This window comes from Podarcis tiliguerta (assembly GCF_965153285.1).
Source record: "Podarcis tiliguerta genome assembly, chromosome: 8".
In the NCBI taxonomy this organism is placed as follows: Eukaryota; Metazoa; Chordata; class Lepidosauria; order Squamata; family Lacertidae; genus Podarcis; species Podarcis tiliguerta.
Genome location: NC_139541.1, coordinates 34,566,193 through 34,581,616, shown reverse-complemented (window position 1 = coordinate 34,581,616; position 15,424 = coordinate 34,566,193). Strand labels below are relative to the sequence as shown.

General features: G+C 42.9%; 1 protein-coding gene across 2 annotated transcripts in view; it reads left to right on the top strand.

Annotated features, from left to right (window-relative positions):
* Nucleotides 1-15,424, top strand: part of CDH13 (cadherin 13) — a 671,873-nt gene that overhangs the window by 286,912 nt on the left and 369,537 nt on the right. For both annotated transcript variants that reach the window (XM_083451872.1, XM_083451873.1), the window contains exon 3: nt 1,189-1,397. In XM_083451872.1, the coding sequence (XP_083307998.1) occupies nt 1,189-1,397 (209 nt within the window). The remainder of the gene's footprint in view (nt 1-1,188; nt 1,398-15,424) is intronic.

Genomic DNA, 15,424 nt, shown 5'->3' with positions numbered 1-15,424 from the left:
TGACCACGCTTCAAATATAGGACTTTTTCAGATAGCAGATTGTTCTCTGTAAAGTCTGAAATGTACTCACCCTATATGAGATTGCCCCATCTCTCCAAAAGGATATTGTAGTCCTGGAAAAAGGTATAGAACCAACCATGGTGCAAAGAAAAGTGAATGAAATCTGGGTTGTTGTTTTTTTCATTTAGGGAAATAAAGACGGCTATAGGTGGTGGTGAGCATGAGGATAGAAGTTTATCAAATGATGTATATAATGTGGCATGTATAGCAATGCAGGAATTGATATTATTTAGCAAAATGAGTGCTGTTGGGGAACTTGCTTCTCACTGAAATTAAGGAGCAAGGTGGAAATTAGAAGAAATCTGTGTGGATAAACTTGACATTGAGATTTCCAGAAAATTCTATCCTTTTGTGCAAAGAGTTCTTTGGATCATGAAAAAAGTCCACAGGCACTTTAACTCCCACAGCGATCCTGCATGAATAACTGGGAAGCTGTTAAAACATATCTACCCCAGTGCTCAGAACTTAAGCCCTCGCCGCCATAGCCCTTTTGACAGATACAAATAAACTTTGTGAATTCAGATTGGATTTCAGTGCCAAAAGTTCCCTCAGAATTTGGCCCTGCCCCCCCCCTTTGCTCACTGACACCAGGTACAATAAACCAACCAAGTATTGTATACCCATTAGGTCACTGCAGTGCATTAAAAACCTCTCCTTCAAGAATGCTGCTACGAATTAACCTGGAGCAGGGCTTTTAAGTGTGGCTGCCCCTTTTCTGTGGAATAGCTGTCCTGTTGAGATAGCTGTGCTTCCCAGAAACAAATGAAGTCATTTTGGTTCTAACAAGCTCTCCCTGCGAACAGGTCTCTGCCCGGGTGATATTGTGCAGGGGTCCTGCTTGAGAGTTCCCACAGGTCACTGTGAGAACAGAATGTGGACTGAAGGAGCCTTTTGCAGATCTCCAGCAGGATCTCCTTATATCCTTATGTTCCTATTGTTTTAAATTTATCTGCTTTTATTTTTTGTGTAGTTTTGAACTGTTTCTTTGCTGTTTTATTACATTCTGTATATAGCCTTGAGATATGAGTGGAAGGATTAATAATAATAATAATAATAATAATAATAGATATTTAATGGACACTTATGCTCTTGTTTCTATCTCTTTTTTCCCCTTTTGCCTCTCTCTAGTGGTATTTGATGATTGTCAAGGAAATCACAAATTGAACTTTGAAGTTTCAAACCCAGGCTTCAAGGTGGAACCAAATGGGGTTTTAGTTGCACTGAGAAATTTATCGGACACTGGCAGAGCCTTATTCATTCATGCCCGGTCAGCTCAGGCTGAAGATACAGCAGAAGTATTGCTTGTCGACAGAAAAGAGAAACAAGGTTCTTTAAAGGTAAGACTAAAACAAATGTAAATCAAAAGTTTTCCTGCCGCTAGGGCAGATTACTCGGGACTAGCAGTTAAATGGGGATGTCCTTTAGCCATTTTAACAGAGAATAGTCACTTTAGCTTGATGTTATTTTCCAAAGACTATTAATAATATTTTATGCTCTGCATTGTGAAAGAACATTTGAAAGGAAAACAGTATAGTTCATATTGCATCCAAGCAGTACGAACTCAGAAGTGTTATAGGAGCAGCTGACCCTTGAAAATCAAATAATCAATTTTGGTGTCTGCCCTGTAATGTGTTGAATGCTTCACTGATTTGAGAGGCTGTTTTTTTCATTTTTTTACTAATTGTGTTTTTATACGTTGTAACCCATCCTGCAAAAAACAACCATAATTGCTAGATCACATGCATTTTTCTGAACTACGTAGTCATGAATCTTGTCAAAGGCATCAATCCAGGTCTATACTCCATACTTAACTACTCTAAAGTGGTCTGACTGAATGCATTGAATTGCCCCAGCGGGTATGTCATTTGGGAATATTCCATTCTTGTGTTGCTTCCAGTTTATCCCTTTCAGGACAGACAAAAGGAACTACTTCTTCAAAGAATATATACTCAAGCCATGCCATTTGCTTCCTTGAGATGCTGTGATAGTCATTGACCTAGATGGCTTTTAAAAAAGAAAAAAGAAATAGACAATCCCTGGCTACTAGTCATGATGGCTATAGAGACCTTGTTGCTTGTTGCTGGGGAACAAGAGTAGGGAAGGGTCATTGTCATCATGTCCTGCTGCTCTTTCCAGAGGCAGCTGGTTGCCCATGTCAGGAAACAGGGTTCTGGAATAGATTAACCTTTGGTCTGATCCAGCCGGGCTCTTCTTATGTCCTTTCATATCCAACTCCTTTCATATTTTGCAATTTCAATCTAAATCCAGCCTTGGCATACAATGAAGGAGGTAGCAGAGAATCGAGGTCCTTTTGCAAACTGATCGAAATGTTTACAGCACATGCAACCACATAACAAAGGAATATCTGAGATAGCCTTCATTTCTGCACCATGGCATTTAGCAAAGAGGCAGTCACGACAATGACTTACAAGACAATTACGCCAGGTACCTTTTTTTACAGACCTATAATTTAGGACGACAAAGAAGCCATAATGAGGAGGTTATAAAGGATGACTGATCCATTGTCTCTCTCCACTATTTAGCTCATCAGGCAGGCAGCAGTTTCATCACATTTCCCACAGACTTGGTAGTTTGACTTAAATCTTCCGTTTAAGAGAAATGTTGGCTGGGAAGAGAAGGCTAAGGCAACTTTTCAAATTATTTTCTCTGCCCAATGTGTTTTGATCTCAACTTTGATCTGTAGAGTGTCTCGTGCAGATTGTGTGGACAGATGTGTGTTTTCTCTTTTGTTATGTGTGAACCTCCTTTGAGGCTATACAGGGGTTGGAATGAATGGATCACTCTTTCCAGTGCATGGCAATTTCACATGTTCTGTTTCACACATTAATAAGAAGTGCCATGTTTGATCAGGCCAATGGCCCATCTAGCCTAGCATCCTTTTCTTACAGTGGCCCAACAGATGCTTGTGGGAAAACCCACAAGCAACACCCGAGTCCAAGGACACTCTTATCTCCTGCGGTTTCTATTAACTGGTATACAAAAGCCTACTGCCTCTGGCCATGTTATATGCAGTGGTATATCCCCATTGGGACTGGTGGGATGGAAAGCAGAGAGCTCAACAGTAGATGAAGCTACAGCCAATGAGAGAGACAGTGCCAAATATTTATAGTTTTGTCCTCATCCTCATCCCTGCTGAAAACTGAGACTAAGGAGGAGGAAGCTTACAGGCAGTGCCACCTCCAGGAATGAATGTAAGAAAGATGGCAGGCAGGTGGGGGCTGGCTGAAGGGAAACTGAGGTTGGTGAGGCAGTACCCCATTTACTCTAATGGCCCAGTTTTATGTGTCTATCCGGAGATTCATATTTAAGTACATATAAAACCATTGCCATAATATTGTTTTCAGTTTTCTGCCTAGAGTATGTCTCCATTTGACATCTAAGGCCCTCTTATCTATTAAGGTATAGTGGGTGGGCTCAAGGAACAGGGTCTTTTCAGTTGTGGTGCCAATGCACTCAAAGGTTCTCCTCAGAGAGGCCTATATGGCTCATTTCCCGACTTAAAAAGGGGGCCTTTGAGTGAGGCCAAACCAATGTAGGGGTTTGTAGTTGGGTTTTTGGGGGTGTTTGTTTGTTTTTGTTTTGCTGCTACTGAGTTTGCTGCTAAGTTTGCTATCTGCTCTAACTTCTGATTTCTTATTGCTACTGTTTTTATTATTGCTGATGCTGTCACTATTGCTATTGTTGGTGCTTTTATTGTATTGCAAGCATTATGATTAATTTTGCTTTCTATGATCCACTGATTTGAGTTTTCTAGTGGAAGACAAATGAAGTCTAGGCATCAGGCAAAAATGTTTCTCTATAACCAGGCCCTTGCACCGATTAAACAATCTATGGTCTTTTAAGGAAAGTATGGCAGAAATCCTGCACCCTACCCATGAGAATTTCACCCAAATGTTATCTCCCATGTGATCATTTTCAAATGCAATTCATTTTCTCATTAACTGATGGAGATTGGTTGGAGGGGGGGACATGACAGAAAAAATTCCCCTAATTTTAAGACAGATGTCTCCACTTGCTGGCACTCTAGCTTGTACATCCACGGAGTGTTTTCTCTCTAGGCTAAAAGCTTTGCCAGACACACATTCTCGATATGGTCTGTTCCCAGCCTCTCAAACTTCAATCCGGTGTGATTTTACAAGAAGCTTGGCTGATTTTATTTATGCTTTGTAGCAAGAACATGTCAGCCGGCAAACAGTGCCACGTCTCCATCTGTGGGCAAGATGAATCTTGGCTAAGAATAGCTCTGCTTGGAACCTTAGCTTGTTAGTAAAATTGTGTAGGGTTAAGAATAGGCATATGCTGGTTTGCTGTTTAGCGTTTCAATCTGCAGATGCAGTGGAACCTCATTTAACGAGAGCGTAAGTACGCTTAAAAACCTTTCCCCACTGACTGTGACTCTTGCTCCTGTTTGGAATGCTGTAGCTGACACCTGTGAAATCCTGTTGTTAAATTGCCCTATTTGCGGGAAACCTGACATATCTGGGAATGACTGATGGCTCAACGGTCTCTTAATACGTGGGCTGCCATCTGGGGGAAACTTTGCTCTGGAGAACAACACATCAAATGGTCCTGAGGCACATGATGCAGGGTTTTTTGGTTGAAGCTAAGTGGACTTGATCCTGACAATTGTTTGCATGGCAGATAATTTGGAAGCCATGGACACAATTGGGTGCAGAGTTAAGCACATGAGCAGTGCAATTCCATCTTTAAATTTGCAGTGTGTGAATCTACTACAGATCAGCCACTACTGATGTAATGTGCTTTATGTGGGTCTTGTATCGGATCAGGATCCGGAGCTGTTATATTGCCATGGTAAATATAATGCTTGACTCTTGAGCATCTTGGCAGACTGTAAAAGTGGTGTGCAGTGGCCAGACCACTCACAGGAGTATATGGCTGTCATCAAGCTACCCCTCTGCTGAGAGTTGTTCACAGGTTGCCAGTTAACGCCCAGCCAGGTTGTAGGTTCTTGTGTTAATTCTCAAGGCCCTAAACAACTGGCCCCAAAGAACCTCAAGGACCACCTAGTTCCTTATGCTCCACCTAGATCACTGAGATCCTCTGATGGAGCACTTCTGCTGGTTTTCCACACCCCTAAGATTTGGTTGGCCTTTCCTAGGGACTCCTAGGGACTTTAGTGTGGCTGGCCCAGCCCTGTGTAACTCTCTGCCAGTAGGTATCATCCCTGTTTTACCCCAACAGCAACCATGCTTGAGAGAGAGAGAGAGACTTCATAACTGATCTAACTATAGGAAGGAAGCAGGGCTTGTCCTCCCTTGTAGGGGATTGCCATTCCATCAGAACAGAGGAGAGAAGGGAAGCAGGGCTGTCCCATCTGAGTGACCATCTGCCTTGGTCTCTCCTGAACTGACTCCTAGAGGCCACCTACCTGAACTGTTTCCATCTCAGCTGCTTATTAAACTGTAACTTTAATGAACTGGTGCCAGACCTTCCTCCCCCTTCATCCTTCTTCCCTCTTCCTCACTTTTTCCTTGTGTGCCATTTCTTGTAAGATTGTAAGCCTGAGGTCAGGGGCTGTTTTACTGCTGATCTTTACAAGCTGCTCCAGAAGCCTTTCAGGCTAAAAAGTGTGGCAAATCCTGTTTAAATATCTGCATGAAACCAATGCAGATCCAGGTCTTACAAATCACAGCCCAAACAACAACTGCAAACTTCTAACCAACACACCACACTCTCATGATTTCCACTCTGCGTACAACAAATGTAAACTTCACAATAATCAAACCTCATGATAAATCAAACCTCAACACACAATTTGCTATTATTCCATTTAGCCTTCGTGCTTTTGTATAATGTTTTCCCTTATGAAGCAGTCCAAACGCTGAGCTGTGTAATTTATTGGGGCAGTGGAGACACAGCACCCTAGCATGGGTTTTTTCTCATCAGCATAGCTTTACCATATTTGGCTCTCACTGAGCTCCACTTTGAAAGCTCCAGTTTGTTCTGAGTCACAACCTTGGGCGAATAAATCATCACCTCTAAGGAAGGAGGGAAATATATTTAATCAACAATTAGGCTTATGCAACTAGAGAGCTACCTCAGTTGCATCTAGAAAGCTGAAACGTATCCCTCTGTCAATATATAATTGGGGCAATGTTGCTTAGTGTTTTTTGAACAGTGAGAGAATACAGCAGGGATACAAAACTCTTTTCAACCTGAGGGCCACACTTCTTTCTGGAAAACCTTCCAGTGGCTGCATGCTAGCAGTGAACGGAGCAATAGATTTTTTTTTTTTACCTGTGTACAGTAGACTGGCAGCAACACATTGGATGGGATTAATCACTGACATTAATGAACTTAAATTCAGTGAGTCTACTCTGAGTAGGACTAGCGTTGAATACCACAATACTCCTCTCTGACCTCCATCTAGGTAAGCAAGAGTTGTTTTCAGAGTTCACAGTCATTTTCCAGCCAGGCAAATGTGAAAGGTGGGGCTGGTGAGGGGTGGGGTCTAAAGGGAGTACTAAGGGCTCAGCTGAAGCAAACAGAAATTTGGGTTTTCTCCGAATTGACAATTGTTCCAATTTAGCACAAAAGAGCAGGTTTTCCCTGAGAAAGGAGAAGGGCAAGGGGGGAAATTATCAGAGCCATGCTTTCTAGGCATGGGACAAGTGGCAGTATTGACAAGTCCACAGTGTCCTTAGGAACATAGGAAGCTGCTTTATACTGAGACAATCCATTGATTGGTCCATCCAGTGCAGCATTGTTGACACAAACTGTGCCATGGCTCACCGATAGAGCATCTGTCTTGCATACAGCAGGTCCCTGGTTCAATCCTCAGATAGGAATGGAAAATACCCCTCTTTGATATGCTGTAAAGCTGCTGCCAGTCATTATGGGCAGCATTGAGCTAGATCAGGCATAGGCTAATTCCAGCCCTCCAGATGTTTGGGACTACAATTCCCATCATCCACGACCACTGGTCCTGTTATCTAGAGATCATGGGAGTTGTAGTCCCAAACATCTGGAGGGCCGGAGTTTGCCTATGCCTGAGCTAGATGAACCGAAGGTCTGATTCAGTAGGAAGAAGCTTCTGATATTCCCATGACTGGCAGCACCTCTACAGTCCTCGATCTGCAGCCCTAATCGGGAGATGCTGGGGACTGCATGAAAAGCAGCCACTTTGCCCTGGGCATGCACCTGGCAACCCCATAACTGTTGCATTTCCACATTCATAATGATACCACTTATGGGATGCTTGGCTCAACTTATTTGCATCTTTTGCTCAACAGGGCTGTATTTATAGGAGCATGTTTTTTTGATTGATTAGTGCCTCATATGTTCCTGTAATCTGTTGGTGATGGACATGCTTTCTGCCAGTTCTACGTAAGTGCTCCTTGTCAAGGGGTCAAGATTAATAGCTCCTTTCTTCTCCATCCTGAGTGCTTTGAGAAAAGACTTAATTGCAACACTTACACCAACTCATAATCATCCTGAAATGTGTTTTTCAATTAATAAACCAATCTTCAAATGCAGTGAACACACTGTGTGATGAATAATACTTGATAACAACAAACTGAGCTAGAATCTAATCTATGTCTATGTCTATGTCTATGTCTATATCTATGAATGAGAGAGATCTATATATATTGGTGCATTTTGCAGGACAATGAAATGAGAATAGCTTGATTCTCAATGAAGACTTGTCAATAACAGTGAATGGAGCACTGATCCACCAACTTCAGTCTGCCCCCAGCTAGCATGCATGCCTTTTTACTTACATATAGTCAGGTGATGGCTCTGCCTTTTATTGTCTCTGGCTCCACCTATTGTTGATCTCCCTGCCTTCTGCCCTACCTGTCCCAGTGGGCACCGGCCACCACGGCTAGCACCTCTGCTTTCTAAGGCAGCTTTGTGCTTCAAATTAGCAACCACACTCTAGCACACCTATCCCAACCTGGCTCCCTCCCAAGGTAATTTGACACCAATTCCCATCACCCCCGACCATGGGTCATGAGGACTGGGGTTGATGGGAATTCAAGTTATGCAGCATAGAATCATACCATAGGATCATTTCATGGGATCCCATCTGGACAACACCTGGCTGAGAGAGCTGTTCTAACAAACAGTTTTGTCACCCTATGATACCTATAAGCAGGAGTCATTGGGAACTGCTGAAAGGCCAACAGGGAAAACACAAGAGGAAAAGCTCTTCCAAATGTCTTAGCTTTCTTTATGTGGGTTGATTTTGCTGCCTGTAGATGTGCGTGCATGTTTGTGCACATGCTTTCAAAAGAGCCACACAGCTGGGAGAACTTTTTATCATCTTTAATAAGTATGATCAAGACACATGTGGGTGGAATTACACTGTCCAGTTTGGGTTAATTATAGATTCTGGTAGATTACACTGCTGGGGGAGGCTTGCATCAGGGATAGGGAATTTGTGGCCCTCACTCCAGATGTTGTCAGCCAGCTCCTCTCAGGTATGGGTAATACAGCCAATGGTCAGGCATGATGGGAGCTTTAGTCCAGCAACTTCTAAATAGTGGGCAACAGATTTCCCTTCCCATCTTATTGGGGGGGGGGGGATCCAGCATAAAAAGTCTCCTAGATGCAAAACTGAAACAAAACTTGGAAGGTTATTAGGCTGGAAACTTTTGTCCCTCTGGCATGGTATATCTGAAAGAAAGAAAGAAAGAAAGAAAGAAAGAAAGAAAGAAAGAAAGATGACACCCCCCCTCCTTTTGTTTGTTTTTTACCCTCTTTCAATGACTTGTATTCCAAATTGTTCTGCAGAAAATGTGCCCATTCCCTTTCAAAACTAGGCTTGAACATTTTTGTGGGAATGAAACAGCAGTAGTTGATGCAAAATACAAAATGCTGCCAATATGAGATTTTTCAAAACCTATTTAAAACAACAACAACCCTTGACCAGCCAAGTTTTAAAATATTGGAGAACCAAACTTGGCTGTTTAGACGGTCACCTACATAATTTGGTTCCAGCGTTTGCAAAACAGCAACTAATGGAGTCCCAGCACTCTCTTGATTCTCAGGTCATGACACAACTAGGCACCAATCAGTCATGCATTGTATGACAAGCCCTATTAAATATTCAGCTGTTCTCCGTGGTGATTAGGAACCATTGTTTAAAACGCTTCTGCTGCAATGAAGTAAAACATCCAAGCTCAGTTTGATTGGTGATGCAAACACACAATCCTTTTTAAGCACCTTGGAGAACTGTATCATGCTAGGATCTTATGGTATGAATCCAAAAGAAGGCAAAATACAGCACAGCAAATAAAATCTGTGAATTTATTTGAGAGAGAGAGAGAGAGAGAGAGAGAGAGAGAGAGAGAATTAATTTTTGCCAAGTTATTTTCTTCAGCAACTACAAGCACAGAATCCAAGGCTTATTCCAAATGAACCATAATGTTTAGTAGGAGAAAATATTTGATTATATTTCTATGCTGCTTTTTATTCAAATGAATTCCAATGTGGCTTACAAACAATAAATAAGAATAGCATGATAGAGCATCACAGAACATCAAAACTATATCACATGTCATATAGAATAATTAACAAATCATCAGTGAAGCAATTACAATCTATAAAACAGTTGACAAAGCAGCAACTAAAAATAAGCTAAACATCACAATTAAAGGCAAATGTCATGTTATATGGTTAACAAATCAACACAGCATTTATAAGCTATAAAACAATATTAACAACATTAACAAAATAGCAGCCAAAAATAAATTAAGCAACTATGGAGGTGGTGGAAATGAGGGAAATCATTCAAAATTTCTGCCAAATTCTGCTGGCAGCACATTCTAGAATTGTTGGGTCCATTCTCTGAACTGTAGAGGAAAAATCATGTTTATCATCTATTTATTTTATGAAATCAGAATTTATAGAAGTGGCTGAACTCTGAAACAGGCTATGACAGGGTCAAGATTGCTGCACAAGACCTGCAGTCTAGGTCAGTGGTAGATGGTGAGATGGTTCACTAAGCAAAACTGCTAGCTGCCTTGGGAAAGAGCCCTGTAGCTCAGTGGTATAGCATCTGGTTTGCATGCAGAAGGTCTTAGGTTCAACCTCTGACATCTCCTGGTATGGTTTGCAAAAACACTTATCTGAAACCCTGGAGAGCCACTACCATTTAATGTAGTGCTGAGCTAGATGGCCCAATGGTCCGATTCAATTTAAGGCAGTTTCCTCCTTTTTTTAATGTGTGACAGTAGAACATAGGGAAGAACCCTCTCAACCATTGCCTTTCCTAATCAGATGGTGGTGTAGGTGGGGAGGGGTATACAAAGCCGAACTGTGCAAGTAGACAGTTATTATTTGAATGGTTGTCTCTGCTGACGTCAGTGACCTGAATCCAATTCCCAGAATGGTTTAACAACTCATCCCTCTTTCTAATGAACTTTGAGGAGATGGGGCTTAAAAAACAAACATACACTTGAGCTTTCTTCCTCACCTGCTATTCAACTTGCTTGGTCAGGTTTTGGTTTCTGGATCACAGCTGTGTTCAGCTATAACCCCCAAGGCATAACCACAGTGATGTGGGAAGCTCTGAGCCACTCTGGAGCCCCTGGGCGGTGGAATCTGTGAGTTCTCCAACTGTTTTATGCCATATTAAGCTGCCACAGGGGGTGGGATAGGATCTGACAGCTATGTTCCACATAAAGCGATATGCAGCATGGGGGAAGAGTGGAGGGGGAGAGAGCATTTCTGAGGTGAATCAGCAACAGTATTTGTTTCTCATTCGTATAAAACTTGCAGAAAATAGCTCTCAGACATGTGCCAGGACTTTCTTGAGGTCAAATCTAGCTGGGAGCTTCATGGGGGTGAATAGGAAAGAAAGTTCAGAGTATTATAAGCAGTGTAAACAGTATGTACAGCCATCCAAGAAGGTTTGCTGGAGTAATTGACATGACCTAAGGTGACTTCCTCTCTGTCTCTTTTTCTTTCATCTACAACACAATGTGACAGTATTTTTTCTCCAACAGTATTTATCTCTGTGTTGCTGCTGTGTGTGCATGTTGCTTGCTGCGTGCATGTGTGTGGATGTGTGCATCTGGGGTAGTTAATAATGTGCCCTTCAGATGTTATGAGCCCTAGCCAGCATGGCCTATGGTAATAAGAACATAAAAAGTGTGTGCTAGATCAGGGCAGTTTCCCACCTAGACTAGCATCCTGTTCTCACAGTGGCCAGCTAGCGGGAAACCACAAGCAGGGCCCAAGCACAATATCACACTCACTTCCTGCAATTTCCAGCAGCTGATAATCAGAAGCATCACTGCCTCTGACTGTGGAGGCACCACTACAGAGGCATTGTGGCTAGTGACCATTGATAGCTTTCTCCCCCATGAATTGATCCAGTCTTCTTTTAAAGCCACCCAAGTTGGTGGCCATCAGTGCATCATATTGGAGTGAGTTCCATGGTTTAACCATGTGGTCTGAGATGATAGGAATTGTAGTTTGGTTGGCACCAAGTTGGCTGCTATTACTATACTATTTATTAAATTTGTATACCACCCGTCACCCACAGATCTCAGGGTAGTCCACAATATAAAAATACAAGATAAATACCTCAAAACGCATAACAAAAAAACAAAAACAAACCAATAATCCCCCCTCTCCTCCCACAAACTCATTTAAAAGGGTATTGGATGTTAATCAGCTAAAGGCCTGGTTTAGGACATGCTATGTGGTTGGAATCAATATGGCCAATGTCTGTCTAGCTACCTCCATGTGTGACTGCTGTTGTATGTTTGTGGAACATGTGCTGTGTGAAGTGGAGTCCAAATTAGCTCCCTGCTGAGACTGGTGATGTGCAAACTCCCCTTAGCTGAATTTGAAAATGGCTCAAGAGCTACATTCACTTTTGGAGAGCTATCAGAAGCAGGAAAAACAATTCATTTCCCTCCTTAGAGTTCAAAAAAGACATGTAATAAGGACTGGTGTCAGGAGTCACCACCCTCTGGCACAGGCATAGGCAAACTCGGCCCTCGAGATGTTTTGGGACTACAACCCCCATCATCCCTAGCTAACAGGACCTGCGGTCAGGGATGATGGGAATTGTAGTCTCAAAACATCTGGAGGGTCAAGTTTGCCTGTGCCTGCTCTGGCACTTGCTAAGGCCTATGCAATAATTACCAATCTCTAGCTCAGCAATTCCATTTACCTTTGGAGAGCTCTCTGTTGTTGTTGTTGTTTAGTCGTTCAGTCGTGTCCAACTGTTCGTGACCCCATGGACCAGAGCACGCCAGGCACTTCTGTCTTCCACTGCCACCCGCAGTTTGGTCAGATTCATATTTGTAGCTTCGAGAACACTGTCTAACCACCTCGTCCTCTGTCGTCCCCTTCTCCTTGTGCCCTCCATCTTTCCCAACATCAGGGTCTTTTCCAGTGAGTCTTCTTTCTCATGAGGTGGCCAAAGTATTGGAGCCTCAGCTTCACAATCTGTCCTTCCAGTGAGCACTCAGGGCTTATTTCCTTAAGAATGGATGCGTTTGATCTTCTTGCAGTCCATGGGACTCTCAAAAGTCTCCTCCAGCACCATAATTCAAAGGCGTCAATTCTTCGGCGATCAGCCTTCTTTATGGTCCAGCTCTCACTTCCATACATCACTACTGGGAAAACCATAGCTTTTACTATACGGACCTTTGTTGGCAAGGTGACGTCTCTACTTTTTAAGATGCTGTCTAGGTTTGCCATTGCTTTCCTCCCAAGAAGCAGGCGTCTCTTAATTTCGTGGCTGCTGTCACCATCTGCAGTGATCATGGAGCCCAAGAAAGTAAAATCTCTCACTGCCTCCATTTCCTCCCCTTCTATTTGCCAGGAGGTGATGGGACCAGTGGCCATGATCTTCGTTTTTTTTGATGTTGAGCTTCAGACCATATTTTGCGCTCTCCTCTTTCACCCTCAATAAAAGGTTTTTTAATTCCTCCTCACTTTCTGCCATCAAGGTTGTGTCATCTGCATATCTGAGGTTGTTGATATTTCTTCCAGCAATCTTAATTCCGGCCAGGGATTCATCCAGCCCAGCCTTTCGCATGATGAATTCTGCATATAAGTTAAATAAGCAGGGAGACAAAATACAGCCTTGTCGTACTCCTTTCCCAATTTTGAACCAATCAGTTGTTCCATATCCAGTTCTAACTGTAACTTCTTGTCCCACATAGAGATTTCTCAGGAGACAGATGAGGTGATCCGGCACTCCCATTTCTTTAAGAACTTGCCATAGTTTGCTGTGGTCGACACAGTCAAAGGCTTTTGCATAGTCAATGAAGCAGAAGTAGATGTCTTTCTGGAACTCTCTAGCTTTCTCCATAATCCAGCGCATGTTTGCAATTTGGTCTCTGGTTCCCCTGCCTCTTCTAAATCCAGCTTGCACTTCTGGGAGTTCTCGGTCCACATACTGCTTGAGCCTTCCTTGAAGAATTTTAAGCATAACCTTGCTAGCGTGTGAAATGAGTGCAATTGTGCGGTAGTTGGAGCATTCTTTAGCACTGCCCTTCTTTGGGATTGGGATGTAGACTGACCTTCTCCAATCTTCTGGCCACTGCTGAGTTTTCCAAACTTGCTGGCATATCGAGTGTAGCACCTTAACAGCATCATCTTTTAAAATTTTAAATAGTTCAGCTGGAATACCATCACTTCCACTGGCCTTGTTATTTGCAATGCTTTCTAAGGCCCATTTGAATTCCATCCCCTCTAGACAGAGATGTGATCAAGGCTGGTGTTGAGGTCAGCAGTGTCAGACATGATAGGTCAGCATCATCAGGCTCCATTCACCCTGTTGGGATGTCCTGCATGCTTCCAGCCAAAGAATGCATACAACAGATAATTATTACTTTATTGTCAAAGCAAGCACTTACGGCAGCTCCTACAGGGCTCCCAATACACGGGCACACATATTCTAGTGCCTGGGCAACTGTTCCCAGGTTGGTGCCCTACGGAGAAGGTGTGGCAGCATGGGCGGCCACACTCCTCCACCAACTTATGTACCCTCCCCTGACGGGTTGTGCTCATGCAACTGGAAATTTCTCTGCGGAAGTCATCACTGCTCTTCCCACTTCAAGCTTCTCCTGGTTCTAGGAGACACCAGGGCAGGGAATGGAGGGCATTCTCCCAATCCTGCCCTGATGAGCCTTTTCCTCCTCCTCTGTTGTGTCCTGTGCCCCCTTCCATCCCTGATAGCTCCAACCCCTCCTCTTGCCCAGGCTCTGCCTCTGAGGTGGCACAGAACCCCCCCCCCCCAAAGCACTGACTCCCTCTCCTAGTCTGCACCTCCCTTGCCTGCAGCACACTTTTGCCAGAGCTCTGCCAGTCCCTGACATGGGGCCTACTACCAATCACTAAAGCCTCCTTGACATGCTCCTCCATGCTGATGTTATCTGCTCATCTGTCTTCACCCAGTGACCAAACAATGACAGGGGGAGCAGCAGCTGCCTTTGCTCTCCTTGAAATTGGCCCTTTTGGGAGCAGGTGTGGATTGGGTCCAGTGAGGAAGGCAACTGAATAGGCAGCAGCAACAGTGGCAAAGAGGAGGAGGAGACTTTATTCAAGGAGGGGGATCCACTGGAAACACGGCGAACTAAAAAAAGATGAAACAACAACCCTGGAACTTGCACGGTTCATAATGTTCTTATACTATATTAGATTGTTTATAATTTCATCTATTGCTTTTCTGAATTTCTGCTTACACAGAGCTAGACAAGTGACTGAAAAGAAGGATTTGTAAGACCCACTGGTCTCTGGGGCCTTAGAAATCCTCTTTTGGACAGTGGGTCTTTGTTTAGCTCCACGGAAACACTAATTAGTGTCCAATATTATGACTAGAAATGGATTTAAGTTTTAATCATGTGCAGGAACTCGTTTGTTTTTATTCCAGACTGCAAAGGAGCTTTTGGGACTGTCATGTTTCAGTGGTTGTTTTGTCTTGCCATGTTCAAGACAGATATTTTGCTTAATATCATCGGGCCTTTCTGGTTACAACTGCAGCAAGCAGGAAAGTGAAAAAAGAACAGCAATAGGCAGCCCAGGAAGATCACATAGGAAAAATGGCATCTGTTCCTAGGTACCATTTGGTTGCTTTTGCAAAGAGCTATTTAAAATAATAATAATCATACAGTGGATGTTAATTAGGATTGGCAAATCTGTTAATTCTGGATCCTCTCTGTTTCTTATTTTTCCAATCTTCAGTTCTTTACATTTCTACATCAGTTTGTGATGTTTTTCGCTTTAAGTCCTCATGGAAATTTATCAGCAAATTTCCCCTAATATACCATTCAATAATTAATTTAACTAGATTTTTATTTATTTCTTCTTCTTTTTTACAAAAAGTAACTCCAAATGACCTACAACAATACCT